The sequence below is a fragment of the Mustela nivalis genome, assembly GCF_964662115.1.
Source record: "Mustela nivalis genome assembly, chromosome: 20".
In the NCBI taxonomy this organism is placed as follows: domain Eukaryota; kingdom Metazoa; phylum Chordata; class Mammalia; order Carnivora; family Mustelidae; genus Mustela; species Mustela nivalis.
The window spans coordinates 7,678,191-7,695,509 of NC_139039.1; the positions used below are offsets into that span (position 1 = coordinate 7,678,191).

At 48.8% G+C, this 17,319-nt stretch overlaps 1 protein-coding gene across 4 annotated transcripts in view; it reads right to left on the reverse strand.

Annotated features, from left to right (window-relative positions):
* The window catches only part of PLEKHA2 (pleckstrin homology domain containing A2), a 79,370-nt gene that overhangs the window by 22,919 nt on the left and 39,132 nt on the right, over nucleotides 1–17,319 (reverse strand). For all 4 annotated transcript variants that reach the window (XM_082715375.1, XM_082715374.1, XM_082715372.1 and 1 more), the window contains 3 exons: nucleotides 10,617–10,673; nucleotides 5,087–5,135; nucleotides 3,556–3,653 (listed from right to left, as the gene is read on the reverse strand). In XM_082715375.1, coding sequence (XP_082571501.1) covers nucleotides 3,556–3,653; nucleotides 5,087–5,135; nucleotides 10,617–10,673 — 204 coding nt within the window. The remainder of the gene's footprint in view (nucleotides 1–3,555; nucleotides 3,654–5,086; nucleotides 5,136–10,616; nucleotides 10,674–17,319) is intronic.

Sequence of the window (17,319 nt, forward strand, 5' to 3'; positions counted from 1 at the left end):
ACAGGCCATACCATGATGATGGCAGAGATGACAGTAATGCAGCTACAACCCAGGGCACACCATGGACCTCCCAGAGCCACCAGAAGCTGGAAGAGGCAAGGAAGGATTCTCCCCTAGAGAGGCAGGCCACCCATTTGCTCTGGTTGTCCCATAAAACTCATACAGGAATACTAATACTCTGAGAAAATCCAATTCCTTAAATACCACATGTCAATCATTTCTTCAATGACAAGGACCCAGAGGCCTTAGCACAAAATGGACAGTGATCTGTGGGCAGAAAAATTGGATCCATCCTGGCTCCTTGACCTTGGACAAGTCACTTTAATCACTAGGCATTTCCACTATCCTGTTTATAAATGGATTTAATAACACTTGCCCTTCCTACCTAAGGATTTTTTATGAAGCTACAATGAAGCCAAGCATGTAAAAGCAGTGTGTGATCCAACACACATTACAATGGCTGCTATTTTCAAATATTTTCAAATATTTTTCAAATATTTTCATAAACTCTTCTAGGTCTTTAAAGTCATAGGGTCCTGGGTTTGAATGCCAGCTCTACCATTTATTCCCCTCTAGACTTTGGACAGCCCTGACTTCCATGATTCTCATCTAAAAAAAAAAAAATGGCAGTGAAACCACTTATCTCACAGGAGTGATATCAGAGGGGTAAAAATTACAGCACATATGAAAGCTTGGCTCAATACATTATCTGTTCTTTCTTTCATCTCTGTATCCCCCAAAGTGCCTGATACTTCACGTATGTATACAGTGCCCTAAAGTGAGTGTGCATGCCATCGATGTGGTGTCCAGCCCCACATCCTCCCTCTTTCCGGCCTCCCTGAGGAAGGACCCAAGACACAGGACAATATGGCAGTGGAGAAAGGAGTAAACCCTTCCAGGGCACAAACAGATGAGGAGATAGAGTGCCCCTCCTCTTCCTTCTAACCCATGGGACCTGGAGTGAAGAGATGTATGAACCAAGCCAAGGAAAGGAAGGGGGATCGTGGAGAAAATGGAGACCCTACAGCAGGCTCTGACATCTGGGATCTCCCAGCCTCTGGGCACTACCACATTTCTTCCCACTCCTGTGGCTTAGAACTTCCATTCCATGGGGCCAGAAAAACAGCAGGAGGTACTCACTGCTTAGAGCAACCCTATGAGGGCTAAAAGGCCCCCACAACCTCACAGGCTGGGTAGCCCAGTGAACCAGACATGGACAGAAGAGGAAAGCTAAGAGGCAAGGCTGAAAGAGAATAAAGTATCAGACTTTGAAAGAAACTCCAAAACTGCATTAGACACAGAAGGAAGAAAGCCCCACCATGGAAAAAGAAATTCTGTACTAAGCTCAGCACTGCAGAGCCATGTGCACAAGCAGAGGCATGTGAGTTAGCTGTAACATCCCACCCTCCCTTCAGTTCTCCCTCTTTTCCTGGGTTTCCCGAGGCTTGTCAAAATAACAAGACCACCTCAATAACTCAATTGTTCTCTGCTTGGGTCTGGCATCACAAGAGTTGGATTGGTGTACCAATTTCTTCTATTAATTTATTCACAGAAACCCTGAGGTATTTAGGAGAACAATCTGCCCCAGTAAATAATGGTTACTATCAGGAATGACTAGAACATAAGCATTTCTGACTGTATGATACAGAAAATCAATCTTCCAGTTACAGAATGGGCAGAAGACACAAACAGACATTTCTCCAAAGAAGACGTCCAGATAGCCAAGAGACCCAGGAAAGATGCTCATCACTCATCATCAGGGAAATGCAGATCAAAACTACAATGGCTATCATCTCGCGCCTGTCAGAATGGCTAAAATCCACGACACAAGAATCAGCAAGTGTTGGCGAGGATACGGAGAAAGGGGAACCCTCTTGCACTGTTAGTGGGAATGCAAATGGTGCAGCCACTCTGGAAAACAAGTTACTCAAAAAGTTACAAATACAGTTACCCTACAATCCAGCAATCGAACCACTGAGTATCTACCCAAAGAAACAAGAACACTAATCCAAAGGGATACATGCACCCCTATGTTTATAGCTGCATTATTTACAATAGCCAAGGTATGGAAATAGTCCAAGTGTCTCTTGACTGATGAATGGATAAAGAAGTGATATAGATATAGAACATATATTATATATGTATATGTATATATGTAAATATGTATGAATATGTACATATATGTGTATGTGTATAACACACACATAATGTAATATTATTCAGCCATAGAAAAGAATAAAATCTTGGGGCACCTGGGTGCTTGATTGGTTAGGCATCTGTCTTCGGCTCAGGTCATGATCTCCAGGTCCTAGGATCGAGCCCCATGTTGGGCTCCCTGCTCACCAGGGCATCTGCTTCTCCCTCTCCCTCTGTCTCTCCCCCCGCCCCCCCATTTTTGTTCTCTCTCTCTCGAATGAATAAAAATCCTAAAAAAAGAAAATAATAGAATTTTTTAAAAAGAATGAAATCTTGCCATTTGGGATGACATGGATGGAACTACAGAGTATTAAGTATTATGCTAAGGGAAATAAGCCCAAGAAAGACAAATACTGTATGATTTCACTCATATGTGTCATTTAAGAAACAAAACAAAGAAGGAAAGCAGGGGAAAATGAGAGAGACAAATCAAGAAACAGACTCTTAACTATAACGAACAAACTGATGGCTACCAGAGGGGAAGCAGGTGGGGGCTGGGGAAACAGGATGAAAAGGAAGCAGTGCACTAGTCAGCATGAGCAGAGGGTGACATACGGCAGTGCTGAATCACTGTATTGTACACCTGAAACTAATCCAACACTGTATACTAACTGGAATTAAAATAAAAACTTAGAATAAATAAATGAAAATAAATTTAAAAAGAGTATCAATCTTCTCAGCACACAAACCATGGCTTGCATGCCACACGTCTGCCTACTGTCGATGGAAGGTCTAGTTTTTTCCCAAACATAAAGTCTTCCCTCTTCTCTTTCCCACCCTTCTCCCTTTTCTGTATTTCTAAGGAAGAAGAAAGGAGTTCACCAGCCAAGTCAAAGAAGATGAGAATATTCACAGAACAGTCAGTGAACCAGCTCAGTGATGCTTTCAAATGGAAGGCTTTTCCAGGACGGGTTGGTGGATGGACTGGACTGACCCCCAGGCAACCTCTTACAGGAAGAAGAGTCCCCCCCACCCCACTCCCAAGCCAGTAAAAAGTTCTGACTTCCCTCTTTATATGCTTTTCCCTTTCCTCTGCTTCTCATACTCAGCAATCCATTTTCCAATCCCACCACGTTCTGAATCAGCAGGCCAGAATGACCTAAAACACAACTCACCGGGAGCCCTCCCAGGAAGCACAACAGGGACGCTCCATACACTTCCCCTTGAACTTGATTCAAACTCAAACTCTCAGTTCAAGTTGTGGTTAGTCAGCCAAGGTGTGAGAAGAGGAAGGGGGAACCGGGTCTCCACAGGCTCCTGGGAAAGCCCCTGCTGTAGGTGGAGCGTCTCCCCACCCCAAAGAGGCCACAAGCTGAAAAGAGGCACTGAGTCCCTCCAGAAAGAAGGACTCATACATACGGTGATCTTGCTGGCTTGGTTCAGGGCTTCCACCCAGTCCTTCAGATCCTTCTGGTCATTAGCTTGAAGAAAATACCTCTGAGAGAGGGCATTGATGACTGCAATAATCATGGGGGAAGAAGAGAGAAAAACCCAGGTCAGAACACATGCAGGACAAAAAGACGCCATCAAAACTCAGGTGCCTGAGGTAGCAAGGTGGAGGTCTGCACAGAGCGAAGGCATCCGCCACGGTGCAAAGTCGGCGGCATGTGCATCTGGGAAGCAGCAGGCTGCAGCCACGCTCTCTCTCCAGAAGTGTGAATTGTTCCATTGAGCCATGAGAACAACACCTGTTGTTCATGTTGTAACCACCCCCTTCATGTGCTGTTGTACAGGGATGAGGCTTCTCGTCCGCCCTCAACAAGACACGAACTTGAACCGCTTTCTAGAGGCACCAACAGATTGAGAGTCTCAATGGTACACATATCATTTTGGACCCAGGGCTCCTTGTTTCCACTGGCACAACTGGCCTGACTTAGGAGTCTTGCCTGTGGTCGGGAAATGGAACAAAGCTTGCCTGAGATCAAATCTGTGACCCTGACCTCATTCTCAACCTGTTCTTTCCTCTGAACCCTCTATGAAGTCAATCGTTTTACTTCTGCGTTCATTACTTATCTTGTTTAGATCTGCTGACCACAAAATCTGAGACAGTCATTTCTGAGCTTAGCAATGACACTTGAAAGAAATGGGACAACAAGAACACCAAAGAAGCCTGACCCAACCCGAAGTTGGGAGAGAAGACAGCTCAGTGACCACCTAATTCTCCGAGCATAAATTAGTCAGAACTACAGGAGGTGAGCTTCGTAGGGTAGACAGAGAATTCATTAGTTCATTCACTCATCTCACAAATATTACTGAGCATCCACTATGGGCCAGGAACAGCTGTATGTGCTGGGGATACAGCAGTGACAAAACAAAGGGACAGCCCTGCTTCATGGAGCTGACATGCAGAGCCACCCATATAAACAAGAGAAACTACTTGTTAGCATCTGTTTGTGGCACTTAGTACATTACCGAGAACACAGTAGGCACCAAATAACAACTGATGATTTAATGAGTAGGGGCATCCACTGAGTGACTCTGCTTCCTGTGTCACTCCCAACTCTGGCACTCATGTGCCAGTGCCGAGACACTCAACAGGATACTCCTTTTCTATTGTTCCCCCAACTCCCCCACATCTCCACCTTTCCTGAGCGCACCGCGGCTGCGTCTGAGAGAAGGCTTCCCAGAAACGACCCGGAGATACCTGGACCCTGCCCTGCAGAGTCAGGAAAACCGAACCGTCACTGGTTCCTGTACCTCCGCCTTCCGGGACTATCTTCCCTGCAAGACCAAGGAAAGCAGTATCGCTGGAGACGTAGGCACGTCACCATGACTGAAGTCACTCATACACGCAGGGAGCAAGTCACATGTGATCACAGGACTGTCTCCACACGAAGAGGAAGTTGCCGCAGGACTGTTCAGAAAACCCAGCCCCCAGTTCAGTACTTACCAAAGCAAAATGGAGTTTTGGGTTTCTGCTTCGGTGTAGCTATGCTCACCTAAACCAAATAAAAAACAAGAACAGTTTTATAAGATGGTTGTAAAGCATTTTTTTTTCACTTTTTGGGGGGGAGAGGCTGTAAAATTTTCTACACAAAAAAGAAGAGTATTTATGGGGCGCCTGGGTGGCTCAGTGGGTTACAGCCTCTGCCTTCGGCTCAGGTCATGATCCCGGGGTCCTGGGATCGAGCCCCGCATTGGGCTCTCTGCTCAGCAGGGAGCCTGCTTCCTCCTCTCCCTCTCTGCCTGCCTCTCTGCCTACTTGTGATTTCTGTCTGTCAAATAAATAAATAAAATCTTTAAAAAAAAAAAAAAGAAGAGTATTTAAAACATATATAAACATTCTAAACAATAGTAATGAAGTGGAAACGCTCTACTCACCCTCCAGATGAAGAAATAGGTAATTACCAGTCCTATTCCTTAATGTCCTTTGTGTGCCCCTCCCTGAAAGAATCTCCTCCCCACCCCTCAAGGGATAACCACTACCTGGCTGTCTCCCTTCATCTTCTTTGCAAAAATACTTTGGAAAGCCACCCGCTCCAATAAAATTCTCTTTGGACCACACAACCCCAACGTGGCCTATTCACACTAGGAAGACCCCAGCCCTCTCTCTCAACCCCTGACCCCCTCCCTAAACCGTTCTCCAAATGAACAGTGGGATGGCTACAAATACACAGATTCCAATTAGAGCTCACAGGAAGGTCTGGCAGCGTGCCAACGTCCATTTCTATCTACCCTGACTGCTTAACCCTGAAAATAGAGGAGGGTGCCCGAGGAATCAGAGCATACCTATGCATTTAAGGGAAGAGAAGAGAAGAAAGTAGAAATAGTTTTACAGCTCCTGTTGTGTTATCTCATCTTGTTTCTTCAATCCCACCTCTGGCATGTACACTCCTGACTGTGTACACAGATGAACCTGCCTCACTCGGATTCAAACATGTGGAATGAATAAAGGAAAACAAATCATGTCCCCCATATGCCAAGACGGGACTGCCCTTGATGGAGTTCAGCTGAAGTCCCTGGAACAGGTCTCCACCACTATACCTGGGATTGCAAAGGAGGCACCTTCCCCCAAGACCCTAGGTTAGGAACTAGTCCCACATTCTCCTAATCCTCCATTGTCTCAGTCCCCTTTCCAAGCAAGGGCCTTCTCCTACTTGTATGAGACCTGAAAAAAAGGCCTGCCCTCCAACATACAAAATGAACATAGCATACTCAACATCAATAAACAAATCACTAATGTCTATATAACATTCTACCAACCTCTTCAACAAGGATTTTAAGTGCCTACAACAAAGATGTCACATTAAGTCGACTTCATTAATGTTTCGTTAAACAGTCACAAAAATCTCATCACATTTGAAAATAATTAGTAGCTTTGATATTCTTAGTTCAAAAGAATCTTTGGATATGCGAGGTGATTGCTGCGAAATATAGCCAATCATGAATTAAATGTGTTACTCAGCCAAATCACCCCAGAAATAAGACGACTGAAATCCTCTCGAATATTTTATAGCCAATTCTATTTAATGAGGGTATGGTTATATTCTGATCTGTTCACCAGGATGTAATGTGGAGGTCTTATGGCCTAAAGAAAGCCTTTCAACAGTCCTAAAAAATATAAAAATTCAGGCAAAGGTGAGCCCACCTCACAGACTACCCAACTTCAGGCATGTCTTCACCATCCCCAGAACCCACTCCCCAGAGCTCCATGACATCCTAAGTTCTGGTCCCTGTGCCACCTTGTTTTGGGGGTTCTGGATCCTAGGATTCCATCTGAACCACAGCATACACTGTTAACCTGCTTGTGTCTGACGTCCTGATCTGTCAATGACTCAATTTCTGGCTCTTTCCCTCGGCATCCTTGTTCCTCCTGCAGGTCCCTTGTGCCCAGAACACCTGCATGGCCTGGCCTCAGTTCCCAAGTAGCTCTGACCAGCAGAGAGCAGGCTGACCCTCAGAACCCACATATCGCTCGGCTTCCAACTGTAAGCTTTAGAATGGCTGTGAAAAGCTGGGCACTCAGACCCTCACTGGCTTACGAGAAGACTCACCCCTTTCTCCCAGAAACTGACATTTATCACTGACCAGACAAAGCACCACGGGCAGAGACTTTTCACCAGGTTGGATGACAAATGGTCCACAGTGACCACAACTTTTTAGCAGCCTATACTGAAGGAATGCTACCAGCATGCTTAGTACAACAACCTAAGCGATCACCTGGCTTTTCATTTGTTTTTATAGGTTTATCCCGTTTTCAGTCAGGGGACATCAGAGATTACATACAGGCACACCTATAATTTGCCTCAGGCCCAACCACAGAAGCATTACTTGGCAAAGCAGCTAGCTCCTTGCTGAATCAACCAGACATCAGTTCTAGTTCTGCCCTGTGGGCCATTTAGCATGGGTTAGACCCTCAGTGTCTCTGATCAGCTTCCCAAGTAGCAGAACCAGAGTGCAATTACTATTTTCCTTCTTATCATCACAGAATGACAAAAGAAGAAAATGAAATTCTATCTACCTGGGCTGTGTCCCTCGGGGAGAAGGGCTGAAGTACGGGCCTCATTTACTATGGAAAGGTAGCTCTGGCCTCACCCTGATATCCTGGGGACAGTGACAGCAGAATCCCTCTTCCCCTGGGAGGTATAAGCCCTCTGGCCTCCACCCCACCTCATGCTGGTAATCAGACCAGACTGTTGCAGCCTCCCTCAGATGTAGTGAAGGACCAGAGGATCCTGAAAAAGCATGACTCACAGACCAGCTACAGGGAGGGCACCCAAGGGCTACCATCCCCCTGCCGGAGGTGACCACAGTTAAGTAGCTGCGTAGCCGTGGTTGACTGGTGGGTCCTGAGTTATGCAAGCAGCGAGAGGAGGTCAGGATGTGAGGGGTGGAATGGGCATGGGTCAACCAGAGAGTGACGCAGACAAGGCCACTCTACAGCTCAACAGACTCTCAGGAACTTGCTCTTATCAGATCAAACACAGACCACAGCGGCAGCAAACTCATCAGTGGCAGGGCACTGCTAGCCAGCCCCATCCTGTCTGCCCCTGGCCGGAAGTGGAGCTGGGGCCCCTCTGGTAGGAGCAGCAGCAGCAGCAGAAGGTCTTGAAGTTCTGGGGTGGCTCTGCCCTAGTGTCCAGGCGCCCTTGCCTCATGAGGTGGCATCAAGAGCAGAGGAAGCCGCGGTCAACTACACAGAATGACTGGAAGGGTTCTAAGCAGTGGTCTCTGGACCAGCTTCCGGAGGTCAATGAGCCCTGAAATTACAGGCAGACCAGGGTTGTACACACATACATACTTCACCTGGGGTCCATGATCTTCACCCAGCACTCAAAAGGATCTGTGACCACCACCACCACTACCACAAGAAGTTAAGAACCAGTGTTCTTGGAAGGTCTTCCTTATAACTAACTGAAGGCAAGCCCTGACAGAGCGGGGCACAGCCGGGGATGGGACACGGGGGCTGGCTGTATAGAGGAGAAGAGCCTCAGGCAAGGCGGGAAGGTGGTGGCACCAAGCCCATCTTACATCATTTTCCAGTTTGCCCAAACCTGGTTCTGCTGCCATCAGTGCCCCGGAGGACATCAAGTCAAGGACTTTCACCTCTGTCAGCCTTTCTGAAGCATCATCCCAACACACACCCTCAAGAAAGAGCGACAGAACAGCACCCCTGAACAGAGACCACACGTACACAGCAAGCCAGGTCAACACTACGGTAAAATGCTGTCCTCTGGGAGGGACTACCCAAAGGTTCACAAGAAATAAGCTGGAATGCTGAATTTGATGCCAGTGGCCCCGCTAAATCGGTTTCTGGGAAAACCCCTGCTTGCTGGCACTGAGTCAGGTAGGAGTTAAAGGCTCACTGCTCTATGTAACCTGACCCCTGGGGCAGCTGCAGCGGGGTGTGTGTGTGTGTGTGTGTGTGTGTGCAAAAACACCCACCCAGGCCTGCATCTCTCCAGAAGGGCTAAGAAACAGGTCCATCCTTTCTAAATGAGACAGCTTCCAAAGCTGAGAATTCTAAAAACCCTCATCTGAGCTGCATTTATAAATCATGATTCAGCAAGAGACGGTATTCACTCTTCCCCCAATTTAAAAAAAAAAAGAAAAGAAAGAAAAAAGTCTCCCACCAAACCAAACTCTCTCCAACAGGAGGTTTGGAGTTTCACTAATAATGAGGTTCTCTACTCTGCCTCTCTGATTCTGTTCCTCCAAACCTCCTAGAAAAAGACCTCATGAGCCCCCACCAAGACCGGACAGGAGAGAGGAAGGCCCAGGCCTCCGGCCCGCCCGGCCCCAGAGGCAGCCACATCTCTCACCACAAGGCAAGCACAAATTGCCCACAGCTGCGCTAGCAAAGCTTCGCTTTAAGCCCTGCCCCCTTCCCCTGAGGTCATTATCTCCTCTCTCTAATCCGCTCAGACCCTGCCCTGCATCTTCTGCCTCTGTGCCCAGTGGTATCGGCTAGCCCTTGTGTCTGCTCGCCCTGCCTCCAGCCCCTGTGGCGGCTGCCACCTCCAAACCAGCCCCGGCCAGCTGCGACAGGCGGCTGGACCCAAGGGTTCCCAAAGTTCACTCAGATCAGGGTCCCCCCCAACCTGGAAGAACATGGACAAGGAAGCAGAGATTCCCCAAGAGGCCCGATATGAAGGGTGCGTGGGGAGAACAGGACTTCCGGAACCTTCGTGCTGGCTGGGTGCCACCTGGCTCTTCTCACTGGACAAAGAGTTCCTCTTTCTGGCGAGGCTCTAAATCCCCAGCCTTTTTTATCTCTGCTGCATCACAGGTCAGCACTGGAGCCTGCTCCGGGGGCGGGAGTGGGCCTCTGAAAGCAGCTCAGTGCCGCAGCTCTGCGTGGGCATCACCAACCAGCCCGCGGTCTCTCCCCCGCCCCCCCCCCAACCCCAGTATCTCAGCTCCGAAGAGGGGCTGCTCTTTCTACACTAACCGACCGGAGGTGTTCTGTCCGGCCTGCCTGCCAGGCCCTCCTGCAGTCATCTGGCGGCGGAACAGTTCCCTGGCACAACCGAGTGCCTTTCCGGGGCTCTCCTAGCCTTCCCTCCACAGTCATCCTGTCCCCACCCTTTGTGAGCTGCTCCTGTGGAACAATACCCTTTGGGAGAATCTTTTCTAGTCACTGGGAGTTTTGCAGTTGTTTGGTACTTTTTGTCCCAATGACGATAAAAGGTCATGCCCGACTCCTACCCCAGCACCTAGTCCTCCATGGCAGGAGCTGGAAGCATCACTGACCACTGTGTCCCCGGAGTAAGAGGCTTCAGGCTCACCCTCCAAGAACCTGCTAACCTCACTCCACCCAGCACCGGTCAGCAGCAAAGCTTCCAAAGGGAGGACAGGGGAGCACTTCACTGCCCAGGCAACACACCCAAATGCTAATGCCCAAAGAATTTGACATTTCTCATTTAGATATGAAACCTACTTAGAGAACGTGAATCCCCAGAGCTCCAGGCGGACATTACCTTCGAGATGTAGGTCAGCTGCAAAGATCCAACGGCGCCTGCCCCCATGGCCAGGTTCTGAAAGACACACGTTTTTCATTTTTAAGAAGCATGATGCTATGTGAGGCACTGGAAACAGCACTAAGAGACAGAAGACCAAAACACTAGTCCTGGCTTTGCAACCTTGACCAAGCCATTTACCCACATTCTTTAGCTCACTCTCCTCCGTAAAATGGTGATAATTCTTACCATGGCTATGTTGACACAAACGTTATCCTTGGCCTTGCTTACTACAGCGGGGTGTCTTCTAGGATGGTGGTTAGAAGCGTGAGCTCTACCATCTGAGTGAGTCAGTTCCTTAACCACTATGCCTCAGTTTTCCTTTCTGTAAAAATACGGATACTAACGGTACCTACCTCACAAGGCAGTCATGAGGATGAGTAAATTCATGTAAGGGCACTTGCAATCATCCCCGGGACATAGATGACTCTCAGCAAGTATTAGCTATTATATTTTTTTTCTTTCCTGATGGCTCTAGTCCCCTTGTTGGCTTGGTCCTGCTTTATGCCACTTCAAATTGTTTTTGTAATAAACAGAGTACATATTCACACAATACAGAATTTTTTTTAAAAATCCAGCTATTTAGTTTATTTCACAGGATTATTATGAATACCAACTGGAATGATGTCTGTATGCCATAAAACACTAAATAAATGTCCTAGTAAAACAGCAAGAAACCCACAGGCACCTGGTCGGGCAATATTCTGTCCTAGCACAATCTCCCCGACTTGCTTATTTCTCCGCTGTCAGAAACGAAGCAATGAAGACACAGGGATGACAGCACACCGAAGAAATGAACACGATTAGAAACCTCAGCCATGAAGTTTCTTATTTATACATTGGAAAATCTACTCCCCCAGGGACCTTAAGAACCTGTCCAGAGCTCCTGGTGCCCCTTAAGTTGCTGCAGAAGCCTCAGAGAATAATCTTGAAGCCCCCAGTTATTGGGGGTTATCTCAAAGCAATAAGGGAAACAAATCTTAGATAAGGAGAATTTAGTAAATTTCCTAAAAGGTTAGCAGTGAAATGACCTGTCATTCCAGGAGACTGCCCTTAAGAAGTATTTTAGACAGGGGACGCCTGGGTGGTTCAGTTGGTTAAACAGCTGCCTTCGGCTCAGGTCATGATCCCAGCGTCCTGGGATCGAGTCCCACATTGGGCTCCTTGCTCAGCAGGGAGCCTGCTTCTCCCTCTGCCTCTGCCTGCCATTCTGTCTGCCTGTGCTCACTCTCTCCCCCTCTCTCTCTCTGATAAATAAATAAAATCTTAAAAAAAAAAAAAAAGAAGTATTTTAGACAGTAGGGAAGAGCCCTTCTAGGCCCGATGATCTAAACTAACATACATCACCTGAAGCGAATGCAATATGTGAAATTTTCTACACACAAGAAAATGGATGGGAACAATACCACGATAAAAGGAGTCTCAGAGCCCTTAAATTGTGGACTAAGAAATTCAGAAAGGATGTGTTGCCTCCTATCCCCCCCTTTTTTTTTAAAGATTTTATTTATTTATTCGACAAAGAGAGATCACAAGTAGGCAGAGAGGCAGGCAGAGAGAGAGGAGGAAGCAGGCTCCCTGCTGAGCAGAGAGCCCGATGCGGGGCTCCATCCCAGGACCCTGAGACCATGACCTGAGCCGAAGGCACCAGCTTAACCCACTGAGCCACCCAGGCGCCCCCCCCAACCTTTTTTCTTAACAAATGAGGTCATAAATCTAAATGCTGCCTTTAGGTAATCAGATTAGAATTTCAAATATGGACGATCTGATTTATACATTTTTTTTCAGATATACAGTGATTGCATTTTGCTGACTTTTAAGGACACCTCTATTCGATAAAGAGAGATAGGCCCTGCACCCCTAAATCAGAGTCCACGAAGGAGCCACAGGCACTCCAAAAGGCCACTGAGCAACGGCCACTGCCCCAAGGAGAACCGAGAGCCGCTCTGGGCAGACAGCTCCGCACAGAGTAAGGCTGCCTCCAAGGACCACAGGGCCACCAGCCTCTCCAGGACACGGAGCACCTAGCCCACTCCCAGCCCCCATCTGGCACTGGAGGAAAGGGAGGGGCTTTGTGAGTGAGGGGATTGGTCCAAGGTCACATAATTGGAGGCAGAACTTGAACTACAAAGCTCAGGTCATCTGACTTCAACCCAATGCGTTCCAAGCAGCACGATAAAAATCTTAGAAAAGACTGGGCTGTTGGAATTCTAGCTGTGACATTATCGCCCTGTGACTGCAGGCAAGTTTCTCTGCCTATAAAAGGGGGACAATAAACCCTCCTTGGGCGGTTGTGAGGATTACATGAAAATACATAAGGAGAGCCTAGCCTATGGCAGCTCCTCTCCCCGACCCACGACGACGCTAATTACAAGACGCAGAGGCCAAGTCTCAGGGCTGGTGTTGCACAACTCACTCTCATCACCCCAAACCACAGCCCAAAGGCCTCCAGAGCCCATCTGGAATTATGAGTGATGAAGTGGAATTTGGGGAACCATTCGGACACTAACCCACACGTAATGACAGATAGGAGTGGGTCAGATTTCAACTACTTCATCCCCTCCGCCCTCCGGGGCTGCTCCACCCTCCGTCCCATTCCCACCCCCCCCACCACCCCCCGCCCTCTCCCCCCACCCCCCTTCAGCTCTCCCACTGCAGAAAGACAGAGGAGCAGCTCTCCTGACTGGTTACCTGGGGGCGGGGGGCGCCTTCACCTCCCTCACCCACCACCCACCCCACAGCGTGCTCACATGTACCTCCCTCTCCACCATGAGAAGCTAGGAAAATATGACGAGTGTGTATAAATGCAGCCCCCCCCCCAGCTTCCTCCCCACCCAGGGGGAGAGGAATGACAGGAGAAAACAGCCCCAGGATCCCAGAGCCTTGATCCGGAGTGATGGCTCAGTGTCCACTCCGATTGCTGGACCTGGGAGATTCACGGTGACAGCTTGCTGCCAGGGCGGCAGCCCCAGGCAGAAACTTCCTGGTCAGGGAGGAATGTACCAGCATGTCTGAGCTGGAGACCACGGCAGCCAAGAAACAAACAGCACCCGAGGCGGGGCAGTGTGTCAAAGACTAGGCAAGCGGCCTCTCCAGGACACGGCCAGTCTCGACCTCCAGGGAACCGATAAGAGGATCCACCTTCACAAAGCTTCTCTGGGCTGCAGTCTATCCCTGGCCTCCCCTATCTCTGAATCCTTGCACACCCATCCTGCTCCAGCTGTGGTGCACACCACACTTTCCCGGGGAGCATGTGTGCAAAAGGCCCAGGCTCAGACCTCACCCGAAAAACACTGAATCATAGTCAAATGGAACATGGTCAGAACATGCACATTTTTCAAATGTTCCCAAGGGATCCCTACACAAGCCCAAGTCTGAGAACAACTGCTCTACATGACCAAATCTAGCCCTTGGTTCTAGATCGGCGTATCCCTTTCTGCGAGATTAAGTCTCTTCTTGCCAGATTTTAAGCACATTGAGGACATGAGTAGGATCTTATTCCTCTCTATAGCAGGCTCCTCAATTTTTATTTATTTGTTATTTTTTAAAGATCTATTTATTTTGAGAGAGAGAGAGAGAGCCTGTGTGCATGAGTCGGGGTGGGGCGACAGAGGGAGAAGGAGAGAGAATCCCAAGCAGACTCCCCACTGAGCACAGAGCCCAAAGCAGGGATCCACCCCAGGACCCTGAGATCATGACTGGAGCAGAAATCAGGAGTCAGATGTTTAACCGACCAAGCCACCCCAGGCAATTTTTAAGCAAAAACGCTATTTGCACAGTGGTTAAGTTCCCAGACCAGTCCCCCCAAAATCCTGCTACACTCTGTACCAAAGACGTCCCACCCACCCCTGGCAAACCACCTTTCTTTGGAGAGGCTTGTTCATGTTTTGAACTGGGCTGTCACTTGAGTTTACAGTTACCACGACCTCAGGCAGGGTTCCTGAGGGACAGGAATCGGGTGGAGGGGCATAAAAGGACCGAGCCCCAGCAAGACGAGAGAGTCAAGGGCGTGGGGAGAGGCCTGGGACGCCTCCGACATGAGAACATCTGAGCAGATGCGGAGGGAAGGCGAGGCTGACCTGCAAGAAGGCGGCTTATGGGAACCACTTGCGGATGTTTTCACACAAAGTCCCGCATTCACGCCTCACTCCCGGGGCTCTAACTGACCCCGGACAGGGCCCAGGCACCTGCACGTTTTTCAAGCGTCCCAGTGATTCCAGGGTGCTGCCCATTTTGAGGACCCCCCGCTGCACGCTTGGGCTGGTCCTGCTGACTCTGCACAGAGATGCCAGCTGGTGAGAAAGCCACGCCTAGCGGCAGCCCACAGAGTGACCTTGGCTGCTGCAGCAACAGTAAACAGGGAGGGAGGGGCAGGCAGAGGGAAGGGGATCCCAGTGCCATGCGTGGCCCACAGCCATTGGACGTGAGGACGTCTGTAACTCAGGAGCATTCTCAATTTTCTGAAACAATGCAGGGCACAGGGCAGGTTCCCATTCTTTTATGAAGACACTGCCAACACCTTGCTTTTCACTCATGTGTTCTTCTGCACCAAGGGCCTCTAAGAAGCTCCCGCTCCCCATGAGGGGCAAGCGTCGAGTTGATGCTTTTCCAGCACCAAGGAAGGAGCCAAGAGGCCCACACAGAGATGTGACAGACCTCCCGTAGTAAGCCTTTTTCCAGAAGCCACATTATCTCTTGTCGAAATAGAAAATTTTACCCTAGGAATGTCTCCTACTCCCTTTCCCATCTTCTAATGCGAGTTATGAGGAGCACAGAGATGACTAACGACAGAGTCATAAATTCACAGAGCAACAACACTAATGGGTTCTGGTGATCCCGTATCATTTGCCACAGGAGTCCTCGAAGACTCAAGGTGGGGAAATGACTTCCTCAAGGAGCTGAATAAAGACAGAGCTTGTAACTCCCACCATTGAGTCCAGCACTTCAGCAAAGCACAGTTTGAGGAAGGGAAAAGTAAACTAGTGTCTATTTAGAGTCAATTTTGCACCAGGCCAGGCTGCTAGGTACTCCTGCACATTGTCACTTAATCCTAACAATCCCATTTTACAGATGAAGAAAGTTAACACCTGAGCAGGTGAAGCAGCTTGCCCAAAGTCACACAGGCAGTGAGCAGTCAGGCCAGTGTTCAAACCCAACCCCTTCCTGATTCTCCAATCTCACACGCTTTCCCTCTACACCATGCCACCTCCCGGGAGACAAACCTTCAAATGTACAAGGACCTGCTCATTATCTAAGAGTTGGTTATCAATGAAAGGTAAATACAAGAGCAGGACCGGCAGGGTTACACCGAAGGAGGCCCTCCACAGTTGCCCAAGCTGGGAAGGGCAGGCACTGGCCAAACTGGCTCTTGCCAAACTCCGAAAGACCAGAGATTTGGAGTGGAAGGGGGAAAGGAAAGATGCTGATGCTTTCTTACCTTCTTTCATATCCCCCGGGGTGCCTAGCAAAACACATCAGGCCATCAAAACCAGCTTGCTGGTCAATGAGTGGGAGGAGGAGGAAGGACTGTTTATGGAAATCCCACAGAGAGGCCATGAGCCAACATGGCTGCCCATAGGCTGAAACCACAACTCAAACCACCAGAAACCGAGGCCAGACACAGACTCTCAGAAAAGAAAGACTCACCTAGGAAGAGTCGTGTAATAGGAACGGAGGGGAGAGCATAGTTCCCTCTGCCCCACACTCCATAGCCCTCACCCCAGAATGGGAGAGTAACTGAAGGAAAGTAACCAAGCTATTATTCCCAGGCATTAGGTGACCCAGACAGTGGCCTGACCTGTTGCTCTGGTATCAAACATATCTCCTCCCCTCCATTCTGTAGCTCCACTTCCTGATACTAACTTGAGGAAGGATGAAATGCCCAAGGCTACTCTCCTCATTCTCTAGGTCAAAATACACATGCAACACTTGCCTTCCAGAAAAGTCAACTCTGCATCATGAACCACTGTGTTGGTGCAGGGCTTGCATTCTATCACCTGGAAGCCTCCTCTCTGCTGACTGTTGACACGCATCCACACCAGCTTCAGCCAGGATGGACTGCATGACGGGTAAGTCTCTTGACTTACCCGTCCCTCCCCCAGTCCTAGTGATAGTGACCTAAAGACACGATCCAAGGTCAGGGCTCTAGATAATCCCCAGGACATGTTTGGGGTCCCAGACTCCAACTACCAGCCCTGAAATGGTTCTGAAACTTCAAACTCAGTAAGCCAAGACCTTCACCCATGTGCTCAAGGCAGCCTCCTCCACACCTGCATCAAACTCGGGGTCATGGCCCCTCTGTCCTGGAATCGGCTCCATTCGCCACTGCCCTATGCCTGCCAGCGGCTCTGGTTTCTCTTCTGGTCAGCCTGACACTAACCCTCTGACTGCTCTCCTCCACCCTCCCGTCAGTCACAGTGCCTGACATTTTTTTCCTTCACGTGGCCTCTAGATCTGTCCCTTCCTCTCTATTCCCTGTGCACCACTGCCACTGACATTCCAGGACGCCCAAGACAAATCCTCGCTGTCAGCAAATGACATCTCAGTAATACTCCAGAGTTTATGTAAGCATTTTCACATACATTGCTTTATTTAATCTTCACAGCAACTATGTCAGAGATAGAGATAATTAATATCATTACCCTTGTTTTACAGCTGAGAACACAAG